Source organism: Staurois parvus, unplaced genomic scaffold (assembly GCF_062004578.1).
Source record: "Staurois parvus isolate SC_StPar_1 unplaced genomic scaffold, SC_StPar_1.0 ptg000154l, whole genome shotgun sequence".
In the NCBI taxonomy this organism is placed as follows: Eukaryota; Metazoa; Chordata; class Amphibia; order Anura; family Ranidae; genus Staurois; species Staurois parvus.
Window position 1 is genome coordinate 20,067,805 of NW_028317950.1, and position 15,552 is coordinate 20,083,356.

Below are 15,552 nucleotides of genomic sequence, written 5' to 3' on the forward strand. Positions count from 1 at the left end.
ATTAAGTACAAAAAGTAGTTACAGCAAACAAGTACCCATACAGAATTATGTATCTGCCAGATGCATCATCAGGTCTAGCAATCAAATAAAGGAACCCAATGGCATGAAAGGAGAAACACCTAAAATACATGAGGCAGGTAGTGTCAACCATCTATCCAGGGGCGGACTGACCATTTGGAAACTCGGGCACTGCCTGAGGGCCCGAGGTCAGTAGGGGGCCCCATGAGATGCCCCTGGTACCTTTTTCATAGGCTTTTTTGAGTTTGGGCAATGACACAGGGGCCCCATGAGTTGTCAGTCCGCCCCTGCATCTATCCCATACCTTATTGTATTTAGCAGGAAAGGACCAACAAAGCTTTAACTTGTTTTTGGTCATGGTAATTAAGTGGAAGGAAATCTCTCTCCATACAAAACACACACACACTAGAGGATGTAAGCCTTCTGTATTTACCAGATGTATTTAAATAAATTTCTGCCCTACCCATTAGATCATCCAAACCACTATAAGTCTTACTTACTGTTTTTAATTTCTTGGTAGCAAAATCTTTAATTACTTCTGGTTTGGTCCGTGATTTCTACAAACACAATAGGAAAAACGTCAACAGCAATAGTTTCTAGAGAACAGACCAATGTAATTAGACCTTAAATGTATGAAATAAAATAAAAAAAAAAAAATCAAACAAAAGTTATGAGCACATGGAAAGCATTTGTTATCTTATTCTCAGTGATAATTAAAAAATAAATTGCAAGGTTTACATGAAAAAAGTACTAACAACAGAACCTTTGCACTAAAATGCAAAGCCCACAAACGTGACTGCCCCTCACTGCTTGTTACCAATAACATCACCTCATTTCTGGTCACTTCTTGTTCCCTGTTGCTTATGTCACTGGGCCTCACAGAAGGACCTTGAAAAAGCCAAGACCCCAGAATGGATGCTAAAGCATTGTAGATGAATTTGAGATCCTCATCCTTTCCTAGATTCTAAAAGTCGATCACCCACTGATGTTACCTAACTTAGGCAACCTGGCCTAAATGACCCGAACAACCTCAGACCCATCTCCCTGCTCCCATTTACATCTAAACTCCTCGAGCGCCTAGTCTACACCCGCCTATGCTCTCACCTCAACGACAACAACCTCCTCGATCCCCTACAGTCCGGCTTCCGTCCCCTACACTCCACCGAAACCGCCTTACTCAAACTCTCCAACGACCTGCTAACTGCCAAAGCTAATGGCCACTATTCAGTGCTCCTACTCCTTGACCTCTCTGCGGCCTTTGACACAGTCGACCACCCCCTCCTCCTCAAAAAACTACACTCCCTCGGCCTCAGAGATTCTGCTCTCTCCTGGCTCTCATCCTACCTGTCACAACGCTCCTTCAGCGTTACCTATAATGCTACCACCTCCCCCTCACTCCCCCTCTCTGTTGGGGTCCCTCAAGGCTCTGTCCTTGGGCCCCTTCTCTTCTCCATCTATACCTCCTCCCTTGGCCAACTCATACACTCTCACGGCTTCAACTACCACCTCTATGCCGACGACACACAAATCTATCTCTCAACCCCCCACCTCACCCCCTTGGTCTCAGCCCGAATCACACACCTACTGAGCGACATATCAGACTGGATGTCGCTCCACTTCCTTAAATTGAACCTCTCCAAAACCGAGTTTCTTGTCTTCCCCCCAGCCCGGACACCACCCCCCATTGATTTCTCCGTTACATCCAACAACGCTACCATCAAACCCGCCCTGCAGGCCAGAGTACTGGGTGTCATTCTGGACTCCAACCTATCCTTCCAGCCCCAAGTCCAATCTTTAACAAACTCGTGCAGACTCCACCTCCGCAACATCGCCAAAATACGCACGTTCCTAACCCCAGAAACCACTAAACAGCTCATCCACTCCCTCATCATATCACGACTCGACTACTGCAACTCCCTCCTCACTGGCCTGCCTCGCCGCTGGCTATCCCCGCTTCAGTCGATCCTGAATACGGCTGCCAGACTCATTCACCTTTCCAACCGCTCTGTCTCCGCCACCCCCCTCTGCCAATCCCTCCACTGGCTTCCGATTGCGCAACGGATCAAATTCAAAATCCTAACGCTGACGTACAAAGCTGTCCACCATACTGCCCCGAACTACATCACTGACCTAATATCCAAGTACCACCCAGCACGCACACTCCGCTCCTCACAAGACCTCCTTCTCTCTAGTTCCCTGGTCTCCTCCTCCCATGCCCGCCTCCAGGACTTCTCCAGGGTGTCACCCATCCTCTGGAACTCCCTGCCCCAACCCATCAGATTATCACCTACTCTCCTCTCCTTTAGGCGCACCCTGAAAACCCATCTCTTCAGGGAAGCCTACCCCACCCCCTGCTAACTTGCCGACCTCCTCCACTCTTCCTACCACTCCATCCCCCACAGCTATCTCCTCCTGTGCCACCACCCCCTCCCTCCTAGATTGTAAGCTCGAAAGAGCAGGGCCCTCGATCCCCTCATGTTTTGCATTGTATTGGTATTGTTCTGTCACATGTTCTGTCCCCCTTTGTAATGTACAGCGCTGAGCGAACTATTGGCACTTTATAAATACTGTATAATAATAATAATAATAATAATAATAAAAGCCTGGGAGTAAAGAAGGGTATACACAGTAATTTTTTTTGTTCAACCAGCAGGTTGAACACAAACAAACTCACAGATCCCTCTCATCGTTACAAGTAATGTAGATGCACGGATCTCTCCCCACTGCACTACTGTATTCTGACAATGGGGACCCCCCTTCCCCAGTCAGAATACACAAACATTGATTGAATGCTGGTTTTCCAGCAGGACTAACTTCTGTTGAACAGATAGCGGTACACGCACAGCAAAAGTCAGCCAGTTCCTGGCCGATATTCAGTCTGTGTATACCAGCCTTTAGACAAGAATGATTACCATTTTCTATACAAGTGCGTTTTTTCTTTAATTTCTGTAGTGCAGCATTTTTACAGCACTGGGGAAAGGGGGGTTGTTATAGACATAGGCTCTGCTATAAAAATGAAACTTCCAGCAGTGAAGGTTCAGTAAAGGCTACTAGAAAACAAACAAAATGCAGTTACTCCCTGCTCGACCTTCTGCTGTAGTTCTGACCTCCAGCACATGTACCAAGCAGTGCACAGATCTGACCACGAAGAAATATGAACAGAAGGACCAACATTATATTTTATGGCCCAGCCCATTCTTAGTTTGACACATGCCAATTTTAAACAGAGCCAGTATCTATCAAATTGTGAACACTGTACACATTCAGCAGAGAAAACCAGCAATGAAAGGCTAAGGTATGAATGCAAAAGATGGTAAGAGGTGTGGTGTGGCATCCAATTTCTAAATGCAATTACAAGGGTCCAATCTGCTACAGTAAGTAAATTCCAACACTTTAAGTCACAGTTAATCAATAAAAGCAAGCATTTGACTAGCTGCTATTTTCTTCCTTCCAGTTGCTATACTAAGAATGCTAATCTCATGGCAGCAGCTAACCATCAAAGACTGCCATTGGGAAAGGACAATTAGAGACCAACCCAATTTCATCCCTCTCCTCTCCAACGTGCATCTTCAGCTGACCACTGCGAGGACAAGGGTACCTTACTGCCCCCAGGGTCAAATACGGATTTATACACGTTGGGATGCATTCACGCCTGCAAACGCACTCGCAATCCAACTAGATGTGAGAACCCCAGAGTGGTTCTGTGATTAGCTGTTGAAGGCAGTTCAACTGAGAGCAATGGAAAGCTGCTGGCTCCCACAGCTAATCGCAGCCACTTGTATGTAGTCTTTCCTTCAGTGATCACATGCCAAGGATTGGCCCTGGACACAGGTAGTCTGTGTCCAAGGTTGATCACTCGCATGTGATTGCTGCATGAGTGATTATATACAAGAGAACCCCACTGTGGTACTCGCACCAAATCAAAGGGCAGGTACATCCGCAGGTGTCAATGCACCCTTTATGATTAAAAAATGAAACTTAAAGATGGGGAAGTGGAGGGGGGGGGGGGGTATGTGTAAACACAAATGTATGGCCTCAGTCTCACACTAACCTTTTTGTGGCATCTGCGTTTCACACATTTCCTACTGATGTGCAGATCTGGGTTCTGTTGCCTCTTTAAACACACAGAACAAGCCTCACAGTCTTCTGTTGCTGTACAGCCCTGGCACACTCCACAGTCACCTGGCTGTGCAAGAACAATACGATGAAAACAATTATTGTTTGTAACATATGAATTACACTAAAGCTGTAAAGAAATGCTGTGAAAAAGAAGGGTAGTGGAGTCACTCTATGCGAATACTTTTGAGATACTCGTGTTAAAACAACTGCTTTGCAAGATACAAATAAATAATCGCACAACTTAGGAAGAGAAAATGCAGGAAATGAGGAGAGCTGCATTGTTAACCATGAAAGCTCTTGTCAGGAGTCGACTAATACCTATTTGAAGAGATACCTTAGATAAAATAAGCCTTCAGCATTGTCGAAAACTTTTTTCATTTTCTGGGAATGCTCAGCACCAAAAGTGGGGGCAAGAATAGGTTGCGCTTAAGCTGGTCACACAAAAGTTGCTGCGATGGTACCTTGTGGATAGCCTTCAGACAGCGCCTTTTCATGCACTTCCAGGAGCTTCCGAATTCAGGGTTGTGGGAACGTAGGAGACATATCGAACAAGAACCACAGTTCTCAGTCAAACTGCATGCAGCACATTTACCACAGCCGATGCTCTGAAGTTAGGAAGGAGATATTAACAGGATTTCCCACCTGTATAATTTACCAATTTCACACACTACAAAACATTGTATGAAAGCCAAACTCCTGTTTAAGGATTATTTTAAGGTACTTTATACTTTAGAAATTGATGCAGGCCTTATCCTGTGCTTCCTCAAACAAACTTCTAAGTAAGAAGCTTCATTATCATCGCCTGAGCAATGTAAGTTCTTGTGGACAGCAAAAGATATGAAGGTATAGTATGTAATCTGCTGATTGAATTGTTGGCCTGTACTAAATAAAGTCTTATAAAGTGCTTAAAAAAAAAAGTTCTACTATAGTAAGGGGCAACTTTAATTTCACTTCAAGCTCTATGCAACCATCTGTGAAAAACAGGGATCCAAAGTGGGAAATGAGGTTTTCTGACACCAGTCACTTTTTAATGTGCTCCAAGGTACCAACAAGAAGGCCGTAGAAGGAGAGAGGCATTAAAAGGCAAACAAAAAATTGGGGGAGATCACAGGCTGCAGAATGTCTAGTGCACAGAAGGCACGGCAGAACTATGTAGGCAATAAAACTCAGTCCTAGCAGAAGACTCTGGGTACCCAATGGCAGTAGCAATCCCCACTTTGTTCTCCTCAGAAGTTAAAGTGATTCTTAAGGTACAAAGCTTTTAAACCTTTACGCATTAAAACAAAAAACCTTCTGGGTGAGGGCCCCCGCACCCCTAATAAATACCTGAGCCCCATCTAGATCCAGCAATGTGCATTCTTAGGGAGTGCTTTCTCCTCATTGGCTCACACAGCAGTGGAAGCCATTGACTCCCGCTACTGTCAATCACAGCCAGTGAGCCAATGAGGAGAGAGCAGTTGTGATGCCGATCCACACCCTCTGTGTAAATAGACAATGACCATTTACAGGAACGTGGCTCAGGAGCCAGCCTGCTCGAGTGCCCCCATAGTAAGAGACTTGCTTATTTGGGGCACTCAATGGGGAGGTCTGGGAGCCAGGAGTGCCAGTGGGGGACCCAAAAAGAAGAGGTTCGGGGATGCTCTGTGCAAAACCATTGCACAGAGCATGTAAGTATAACACTTTTGTAATTATTTGAAATCCTTCCTTTAGAATCACTTTAACCACCTGCCGCCCGCCATATAGTCCAATGACGGGCGCAAGGCTGTTCTCTCATTCTGGGAGGATGTCATATGACATCCTCCCATTCTAACCGCACATGCACGGCTCCGGGAGCGCGCAGAGCGGCGATCGGCGGTGACTTGTGTCCCTCGGACACAGCGGATCACCGATCCACGGAAAGAGCCGAAGATGCCGGCTCGGTGATGTCATCAGCTGTGTCCAATCACAGCTGATCACATGTAAACAGAGAAATGCTGGTTATTGGCATTTCTCTCCTTATGAGCTGTCACGCTGACAGCTCGTGAGGAGAGAAGAGCCGGTAATTGGCATTCCTCAGAGAGGACATGTGCACTGATCATCAGGGCACTGGTGATCAGTGTGCCTTGATGATCAGTGTAGCCCCAGCAGTGCCACCTGTCAGTGTCCATCAGTGCCAGCGCTCAGTGATCATCCATGCCACCTGCCAGTACCCATCAATGCCACATATCGGTGCCTACCAGTGCACATCAATGCCACATATCAGTGCCCATCTGAGCTGCCTTTCAGTGTCGCCTTTCAGTGTCACCCATCAGTGCCAGTCAGTGCCACCTATCAGTGCCAGTCAGTGCCACCTATCAGTGCCCATCAGTGCCCGTCAGTGCCGCCTAACAATGCCAGTCAGTGCCACCTAACAATGCCATATATCAGTGCTGCCTTTCAGTGCCCATCAGGGATGCCTGTCAATGCCTATCAGTGCCACCTACCAGTGCCTCCTCATCAGTGCCCATCAGTGCCACCTATTAGTGTCTATCACTGCAGCCTCATTAGCACACATCAGTGAAGGAGAAAAACCACTTATTTACAAAATTTTATAACAAAAACTAAGAAAAAACTTTTTTTTTCAAAATTTTCAGTGGTTTTTGGTTTAAGAAAAAATAAAAAACCCAGAGGTGATTAAATACCACCAAAATAAATCTCTATCTGTCATAAACAAATGATAAAAATTTCATATGGGTACAGTGTTGCATGACCGCACAATTGTCATTCAAAATGCGACAGCGCTGAAAGCTGTAAATTGGCCTGGGCAGGAAGGGGGTATAAGTGCCCTGTAGGCAAGTGGTTAAAGTTTGTGGTATTTGACAGCCGTTATGATAACGGGATGAAAACTAAAATAGTCTCAAAGCTGAACTAGTTAAAAACACTCTGGCAGCAGCTAGAACTTATAAAACATAGAAAAACTTTTGAATTGCTAAACAAAAATGTAACATTATTAAAGTGCAGTGGTCATTTTATATTAAAATCATACATTTTTTTTTAAGACAATAATATGTGCCAGCAATTTTGTAGCACTGTGAAAACTTATTACTATACTGCTCTAAATGAATAAACTCCATAGTCTACAATATATAACTATCAATCCATCCTCAAAACTGCCAGAAAAACCAAAGCTTGGGCATCAAATAGACAGGTACAGTGATCCTTTGTGTCCAAAGTAAAGGGTGCCCATTTAGGATCAAGGTTTTTTTTACATCGGAGTTCCCCAGAAGGAAAAGGTAAACCCTACTGGCAGAATAAGGTGCTGGCTAAGAAGTCACAGAGGTGGCTTCCGCTATAGTTTTAAAAAGGAGCTCCACCCAAAATTGTTATTCAACTATTTACCAAGTCAAGTTGTGTAGACCAAAAAAATACATTTGGATCTGTTAGAGAGACTCTTAGTTCAGTTTCTTCACCAGTCAAATGCAATAGCAGAAAAAAAAATGAAAAGATCATCTGTGAATCTACAAAAAAAAATATTAAAACAGCACTGAATGAACGTGCTGTGATCAGACTGAGAACTACACAAGGATTGGCTTTGCAGTAAGGCTGGTTGACTGCCAACAACATGGCAGGACTGAGGATGGTACTGGGACACTAAATACCTTCAACACATATTTCAATAAAAAGAGGCTCACCTTCAGCAGCTTCTGTTCCCTGTTGAATGCTCTACGATTAGCTAAAAATGAAGATGAAAAAAACTGTTATCTTACAGCATTATAATGTAATGGTAAGGATGTCATGTGACTTTGTGAACAAGCAATTATAGCTCTCCATAGGTTCAGGATTAATATTCGCAAAATCAATTTAATTATTGGTATAGGTTTACAGAGTGCTCCATAAATATTAATCCAGGGGTTCACATCCCAAGGGGACTGCAAACAGCACAGAAAATGCTTTGTCTGGAGATTTAAAAAATACATGGAGAGAAGGAAATATTGCAAAATACATGGAGAGAAGGAAATATTGCAAAACACAGTACAGCAGGAGTGCTCAACCTTTTGAAGAGTGAGGGTCACTTAAGTGATTTGGTAACCAGTTGCAGGCCACAATAAAATTAAATGGTTCAGAATTTAAATTTTTTTTTATTTTGAATAGCATAATGAACATTTTCCTAATGCAGCCGCTGAATGCTGGCAGGAGGGAGAGGAAGAGAAGCCGGCTTTAAGGGGTTGCAGGAGGATAATGAAGTGAATCAGTTCCTGTATATGTCACTCCTTCTGTGCAAGTGTAAAACAGAATGCGACAGGGATTCTGCACTGGCCCCCTGGAGTATGGGGCAGGGTTGCCATTGCGACCCCTGACGCTACACCAGTGGTTGGGGGTGTGTGGTAAAAATTATGGGGTTTTACCACCCCTTCAAACCGCAAATGTAAACAACCCCTTACTGTCCTGAGCCCTCTATAAGGCTGCTTTCACACTGATGCGCTGCGGTTTAGTTTACCTACACAGCGATTGCACCCGTGGCTTTCCTGTGATTTGCCATAGACGTCCATTGTATTTTGAGGGTGTGGTGCATATTTGAAAGTGCACCAAAACTGAAAGCAGCCTAATAGTTATTAACCCTTTTCTAGGTGCTAATATGCCTTTTGCAAAAGCACCGGTTTCGTCAGATCCCCCCCAGCTTTTAAAGTAAATATTTTGATGAATCTTGATGATTCAGAATTAAAACATGGAGAACTGTTACGTTGTAGTTTTTGTAATTTATGATAGTTTGATGATATATCAAGTCTGTAATTGGGTTTTTTTATGTTAATATGTGAAAATAATACAGATTAAAAAGAAAAAAAAACGCTCCTCCTCTTGGCAGCAGCACTTCGGTAGAAAAAAAAGCATCTGAGCCTTATAAAAGTGTCTAATGATTTTACAAGGGTTTACAGGCATCATGCGCTTGGGAGTTAATTTATTCTGACCACTGAAATGAATTAATGCTCAAGCGCTTAGTGTTAACACGCATCAAGCGTTTTTTCTGCCAAACTACTGCTGCTCCTGGATGCACTGAGTGTTTTTTTCTTACATCTCCTAAAAGCCCCTGCCACTAAAAGCTTCTAAAAGTCTATGTAGGCATGGACACATAGGATAATATGGAGGGGCGTTTGGAAGCTGTTAAATAGAAAAAAAAAAAAAAACCCCGCCTGATGCCCCTAAAAGTGGCTGCAAAAACATCCTGAGACGTTCAGGTCCTTGCACCTGTAATAAAGACCAAGCCTTCTAAGAGAAGGAGCCTACACCATTATGTCTGATAAAGGAAATACAATCTTGCTCTTTGTGTGGAGGCTCTCCATACACTCCCTGTCAGATAAAGGCACATTAAAGTAGAACTGAAGTCCTGTTTTAAGAAAAACAGCAAACAGACAGGCTTGTATTGCATTGCACTGAGAGACATGCACTGTCCTTCTGCACTAAAAAGCTCTGCTTGCGGTCTTCTCTGGCACTATAAATTGAGCTGCACATGCACAGCTCATATTACAGCACCGGACTTATCTCTGTGGGCTGGGATGAAGACCCCCTTTGCATGCACAGGAGTCACGTCTTGCCCCGCTATTCAAGAAGCCCAAAGACCCGCACTCAGGAAAGGATCCTGGTGTGGGACTCTTGGGCCTTTAGTTCCGCTTTAAAGGATTAGTTCACCTTTCATAACGTTACATCCGTATCCAGGGTGTAACAAGTTGCTAAATGAGCAGCCCCCATGTCTCCTGAGCCTTCTCCCCACACCCACTGTCACAACTTTAAAAAAAAAAGTGGCAGTGCGGCGTTCCGCCCTCCCAGCTGCATGAGAGTTCTGTGAATGGAAGAACTATAACTACCGTCGGCCATTGAAGCTGACAACTTGTAGTTCTCAATGGACTATGAGGGCACTGATGAGTGCTCTGGATAGTTCATGTATTCTGTCATTTGGTAACTGCCTGCCTGTACGAGGTACGCACATACAGATACACTAAAAGTCTGCATGAGCCTGAGATCTGCTGATCGCAGATGCAATGCTTTACAGGCTCCTAATTAAAAAAAAATTTATAAATACACATTTTTTTTTACCTGCAAAAAAATTAGCATTTAATAATTTTTTAAAAAGGTGAACTTGTCCTTTAAGTTTGGGTATTCAATCTGTCATAAGCAATTTAAAACAAGGCGAGTGGTGCACCATTTATGGTCAATCAAAACTGATGAAAGGAAAACTGAAGGTATCGTGCATACAAATTGGAATTCTGCTTTTTTTCTCTGCTGCCAGTTTGAAGACAGGGAGAATCTTAGTAGTTATAGGAAAAATCTCACCATCCCCACCAGAGAATATTGTTCTTATTTTGTTTAAAGTAACATCTTACCACGACATTTCGCACAGTACCAAACCGTGTGCTTCGACCGACCAAACTCGACCCCGGTAAACCAAACCTTACAACCACTGCAGCACCTAGAAGAGAAGTGTGTTTAAGAATTCCTTCTTACACTTTTCAATCCATGTGATTTGACAGAAATGTCATGCAAGTGAAATGCTGATGGCCATTCAGCAAACACAGCTATTCAATGTAGATCACAGTTTATTCTCTTTACCTTAGAGCAGAAGTATAAAATGTAAAAAGAATGACCACCCAAAACTAGAGTGTAACGTGACAATAAAGAATCTGTAATGTAATCCAGCAGCTCCTTGCTCTTGCGCCTCAGACCTGGATCCAACATCAAAAAGATCCCTTCTTTTTGAGTCTTACTGAAAGTATTGTTATTTGTATTCTACAAGAGTTATATAGTTCTAACAGTTTGCGCAGCGCTTCCCAATATAGGAGGGCCCTGCCCCCGGCAGCTTGCAGTTTAATAGGGAGGGGCTAGTGGAACAAAAGGTACTAACTGTGAGGGATAAATTGATGGGAGAGATAAAAGATTTGGTTATTAGCTGAAGGCAGGATTGGTTTCCCTGAAGAGACGGGTTACTAAAAACACACCTAAAAGTGGACAGATTGGGGTAGGACATTCCAGAAGATTGGAGAGGCTCTGGAGAAGTCCTGGAGATGAGCATGGGAGGAGGAGACAAGGGAGCTAGAGAGTAGGAGGTCTTGGGAGGAGCAGAGAGGACGATTTGGGTGATATCTGAGACAAGATTGGTGATGTAGCTCAGGGCAGAATTGTAAATGGCTTTGTATGTTATTGTTAATGTTCTGACTTTTATTTGCTGGGCAATGAGAAGCCAGCGGAGGGATTGGCAGAGAGGGCTGGCAGATACTGAACAGTTGGTAAGGTGGATGAAACTGGCAGCAGTATTCATGATAGACTAAAGAGGGGATAGCCTGTGAAGAGGTAGGCCTATAATGAGGGAGTTACAATTGCATATTTTGGAGATGTTATGGAGGTGAAGTCTACAAGATTTGGACAGTAATTTTATTTGGGGCTGAAAGGATAGGTCAGATTCCAGGATGAAACCTAGTACTCTGGCATGAGGGGAGGGACCAATAGTTATACTATTAATCTTGATAGAGAAGTCAGGGGAGGGGGCAAGGGCAGGAGGGAATATGAGCTCTGTTGTACTGATTTCTGTCCCACTGATTTCGTGCACATTGAACCCTATGGATAATGGGTCCTGGAGAGTAGATTTGATCAATGATTACATCAAACTTCACCCCACAGAATTTTCTTCCTAATTCTTGATAGCTAAGTTACACTGTGAATGACTGCACTGCGCATCTCAAGAGTACAAGAAAGAGCTGGAAGTGTTTGCTACTCTCACACATTTTACAGTTTATTTTTTCTGCCCACACTGTGATAATTTTTCTTAATACAGTCAATCTTGCAGACCCATCATATACATTTCTAAAAGAGAATACAACCTTACTAGCTTACAATCTCCCTCTTACCTATCAATGTATATGAAAATGCAGGGGGCTGGGTACTACTTAATAATGTTGTCTCTGTGCAATCAATCACGGAGAATATCACCAGCAGACCAAGGATCTCTGACACGGATCCAAAAGCTTTAATGAACGATCATAGTTACAGCAAGGCAACGTTTCGGGAGTCTCGTAGGACCCCTTTATCAGGCACGTGACAGGCATGTAACATGCCTGATGAAAGGGTCCTGTGAGACTGCGAAACGCTGCCTTACTGTAACTATGTGATCGTTCATTAAAGCTTTTGGACCCATACTGGAGATCCTTGGTGTGCTGGGTGCCAGGTTGATTTTATTCGGTTCTAGCCGACGATCTCTGTAGCACCCATTCATATACACAGCCATTATTCAACACAGGAACGTGTGTGTTAGGATTGTACACTTGCATGTGCAATTAATTGGTTGCACATATGTTTAAATGTAATGCTATATGCATCTGTACTTGATTTTAAAGTACAACTGTAGACAAATCTTTTATTTTCATTTTGGATAGAGTAAAGGAGGGTTATAACCCATCGGTTTATTTTTTGCCATCTGTGTCCCCTTGTGGGAGTTGAGAAAGGATATAAATATAAATATCAAAAGCATTGAATATGCCAGCCAGTATTGTTCAATCACTTATTGTGAAGTGGAAAACTCAGGGATTTCTTGATACCAAGCCATGGTCAGGTAGACCAAGAAAGATTGCAGCAACAACTGGCAGAATTGTTCGGGACACAAAGAAAAACCCACAGGTAACTTCAGGACAAATACAGGCTGCTCTGAAAAAAGATGGTGTGGTTGTTTTAAGGAGCACAATAAGACGATACAAAAACAAACAACTTGAACAAAAATGAGCTATATGGTCGAGTTGTCAGAAAGAAGCCTTTACTGCACCAATGCCACAAAAAAAAGCCTGATGAAGCGTGTCAAGGTGTTGTCGGGCAATTGTATTCTGAAAAATTCTTCAGCCACTTGTGGCTGCAATCTTTTGGTCTACCTGACCTTGGCTTTGTATCAAGAGATCCCCAAACTTTCCACTAGGGCTGAAACAACTAATTGACATAATCGATTAGGAAAATAGTTGTCAACCACTTTCATAATCAATTAGTTGGCATGCATAGAATGGATTATTTGTTTACGTATCAGAAAATACATTGCAGCACACATACAGCTCAGTACACCGTTCATGCTTGCCAGTATACACAGTGCAGCACACATACAGCTCAGTACAGGGCTCTGTGTAGGGAAGATCAACATCTGAACCCAGAGAAGCTGATAAACTGGAGGTAATATAAGGCATTACCAATTAAAATTTTCTATTCTGCTCCTTCAAAGTTTCCCATCATTGTTGCTGAACACGAACATCGATTTGACCGCGCCAACGATTAGAAAATCATTCTTAAATCAAAAATTTTCAAACTAAAAATTTGTTTGTGTATGGCCAGCATAAGTGACAGCAGGAGCAGGTAGCTTGTATCAAGGTACCTGCCTATGCCAAGGGAGTCTGTCATGCATAATATTATATCACAGTCCTATCTGAAAATCTGCAAAACTGTGTTTTAGGTTTTTTTTTTTTATATTTTTAAATAACAATTATAATCTCTGAGACTGATAGTATGCACCAGATTCAACCTTCTAATAATATATACATATCTCTTCTGTTATTCTTAGAGAGGGTTAGATATTTAGTTCCCTAACCATATAGCTGGTTATTTATATTTACTACTGCATATAGATATTCAAGAATAACTTATTGTATTTTTTGCTTCATAAGATGCATTTTTTCCCCCCCAAAAATGGGGGAAAATGTCTGTGCGTCTTATGGAGCGGCTGGCCTGGTATTCCCGCCGCCTTGTTAGAATACCGGGCCGATGGCTCAGTTCTTTTGTGCTCCTCGGTCCAGCGCTGTCCTCACCGTCTTTTCTCCCCGGCGCCAGCATCTTTACTGTGGGCACCCGGCTGTGAAAGCTTGTGGCTTCACAGCCGGGTACCAACTGCACATGCGCGAGAAGCGCTGCGCTTTGTGAATGGTCCAGCAGTCTTCTGGGACCTGTCACGTGTCCCAGAAGACGGGGAGGGAGGACAACTCCGTGGAAGTGGGAGCAGGTACCTGTAAAACTCCTTTTGATTCCTGTAATGATTTCTTTTAATTCAGAAAAAAAAATTAAATATTTCCAATGAATATCTCAAGACCATCATCTTTGTTTTATAACTTCACTGTGAAACACGCCTGAATATTAGGAGATCAAATTACACAACATAGCGGAATAATTCAGAGGAGACACACACCACTTCCTTCTCTTCTAGCAAAGACCGAGCAGCTAGTTTAGTCAGTTATACACATGCTGTCTGGAAGTGGAAATGCACAGTGCTTTCTTCTGGATGCATCCTGCATCCTTAAAAAGACATGTTCTAGAATACATTCATACAAAACTGATACTGCAGATCCTCATAGATGCTGATGTGATGAACCATCTAACAGTTGTTGCAACTGACTATTGGTGATATCTCTGCACTGGTTTATAGGTCTGCACATCTGCTTTGGCCATTATGAGGGGTTCCCACGATCTGTGCTATATTTTTATTTTATATTGTTGAGAACTTAACATAAGGAGATGGGATACACAAAGGTGACATCTAAAATTCCCAAGTGGACAGCAACAGAGATGAGAATTATGGGGGAGAGCTCAGTTTGGAGTACCCAAGACATAAGAAGCCAATTAACCTCCTTGGCAGTATTCCCGAGTGTAGCTCGGGGTAACATTTCAGTACCACAAACGGTAACCCTGAGCTACACTCGGGAATACAATGCGGCACTGCTCCGGCATTTGTTCTTCACTTGCCTTACCCTGCACTCCCGCGATGTGTCCCCTGCAGCGTCCCCGGCCATCTCCTCCGGCCGATGCCGGTATCCGGCTTCTGTGTCCTGTCCCTGTGACGTCGGGACATACGGGCGCCGCTGGCGGCGGGAAATTTAAAAATTTAAAAAAATGTCCTTTTTTTTTACATTTTACATAGTAAAACATTGCTGTCTCAACCAATTTCACATACATCTTGTCCCTAATGCTTTGTCCTGCGCCCTGCCTGCATTTTGTCTGTTCTTTCTGCCTGGAAACTGAGAAATGTCCATGGCATCCAAAAAGTGTCCCTTTAGGTCAAAAGCGGTTTAGATCAGCTAGGAGAACAGCGATAGTAAATCAGAACCACTTGCAGAATTGAGTGATAATGATTCGTGGAGAAATTCGTCATCAGACACTGAAAACGATTTTGCGACTTTGCTCAGCAATGTGCTAACTTGGAGCTCTATTTCACATTTCAGTGTTTTTGGTTTGATTATATTATTGAATTAAATGTATTATTATATTATTATTTTTTATGATTATTTATTAAATTATAATTTATGATTTCGTGTTTCAAATTTTATCCTACCCGGGATGTTTACTAGACTCTTGTTCGGACAGATTTCAGTGAGTTATTCCTAAGAATTACAGGCCTATAATAAAAAACTACATATTTCCATGCAAAAAAATGGTACCGCTTTCAGCACC

At 43.0% G+C, this 15,552-nt stretch overlaps 1 protein-coding gene across 6 annotated transcripts in view; it reads right to left on the minus strand.

Annotated features, from left to right (window-relative positions):
* LOC149463604 (methyl-CpG-binding domain protein 1-like) overlaps window positions 1-15,552 on the minus strand; it is a 71,817-nt gene that overhangs the window by 28,615 nt on the left and 27,650 nt on the right. For 5 of the 6 annotated variants that reach the window (XM_089675178.1, XM_089675179.1, XM_089675177.1 and 2 more), the window contains exons 5-9: window positions 10,473-10,558; window positions 7,788-7,828; window positions 4,599-4,742; window positions 4,070-4,204; window positions 519-575 (exon numbers count right to left, since the gene is read on the minus strand). In XM_089675178.1, coding sequence (XP_089531304.1) covers window positions 519-575; window positions 4,070-4,204; window positions 4,599-4,742; window positions 7,788-7,828; window positions 10,473-10,558 — 463 coding nt within the window. The remainder of the gene's footprint in view (window positions 1-518; window positions 576-4,069; window positions 4,205-4,598; window positions 4,743-7,787; window positions 7,829-10,472; window positions 10,559-15,552) is intronic. The other variant, XM_089675180.1, reaches the window with a different exon arrangement.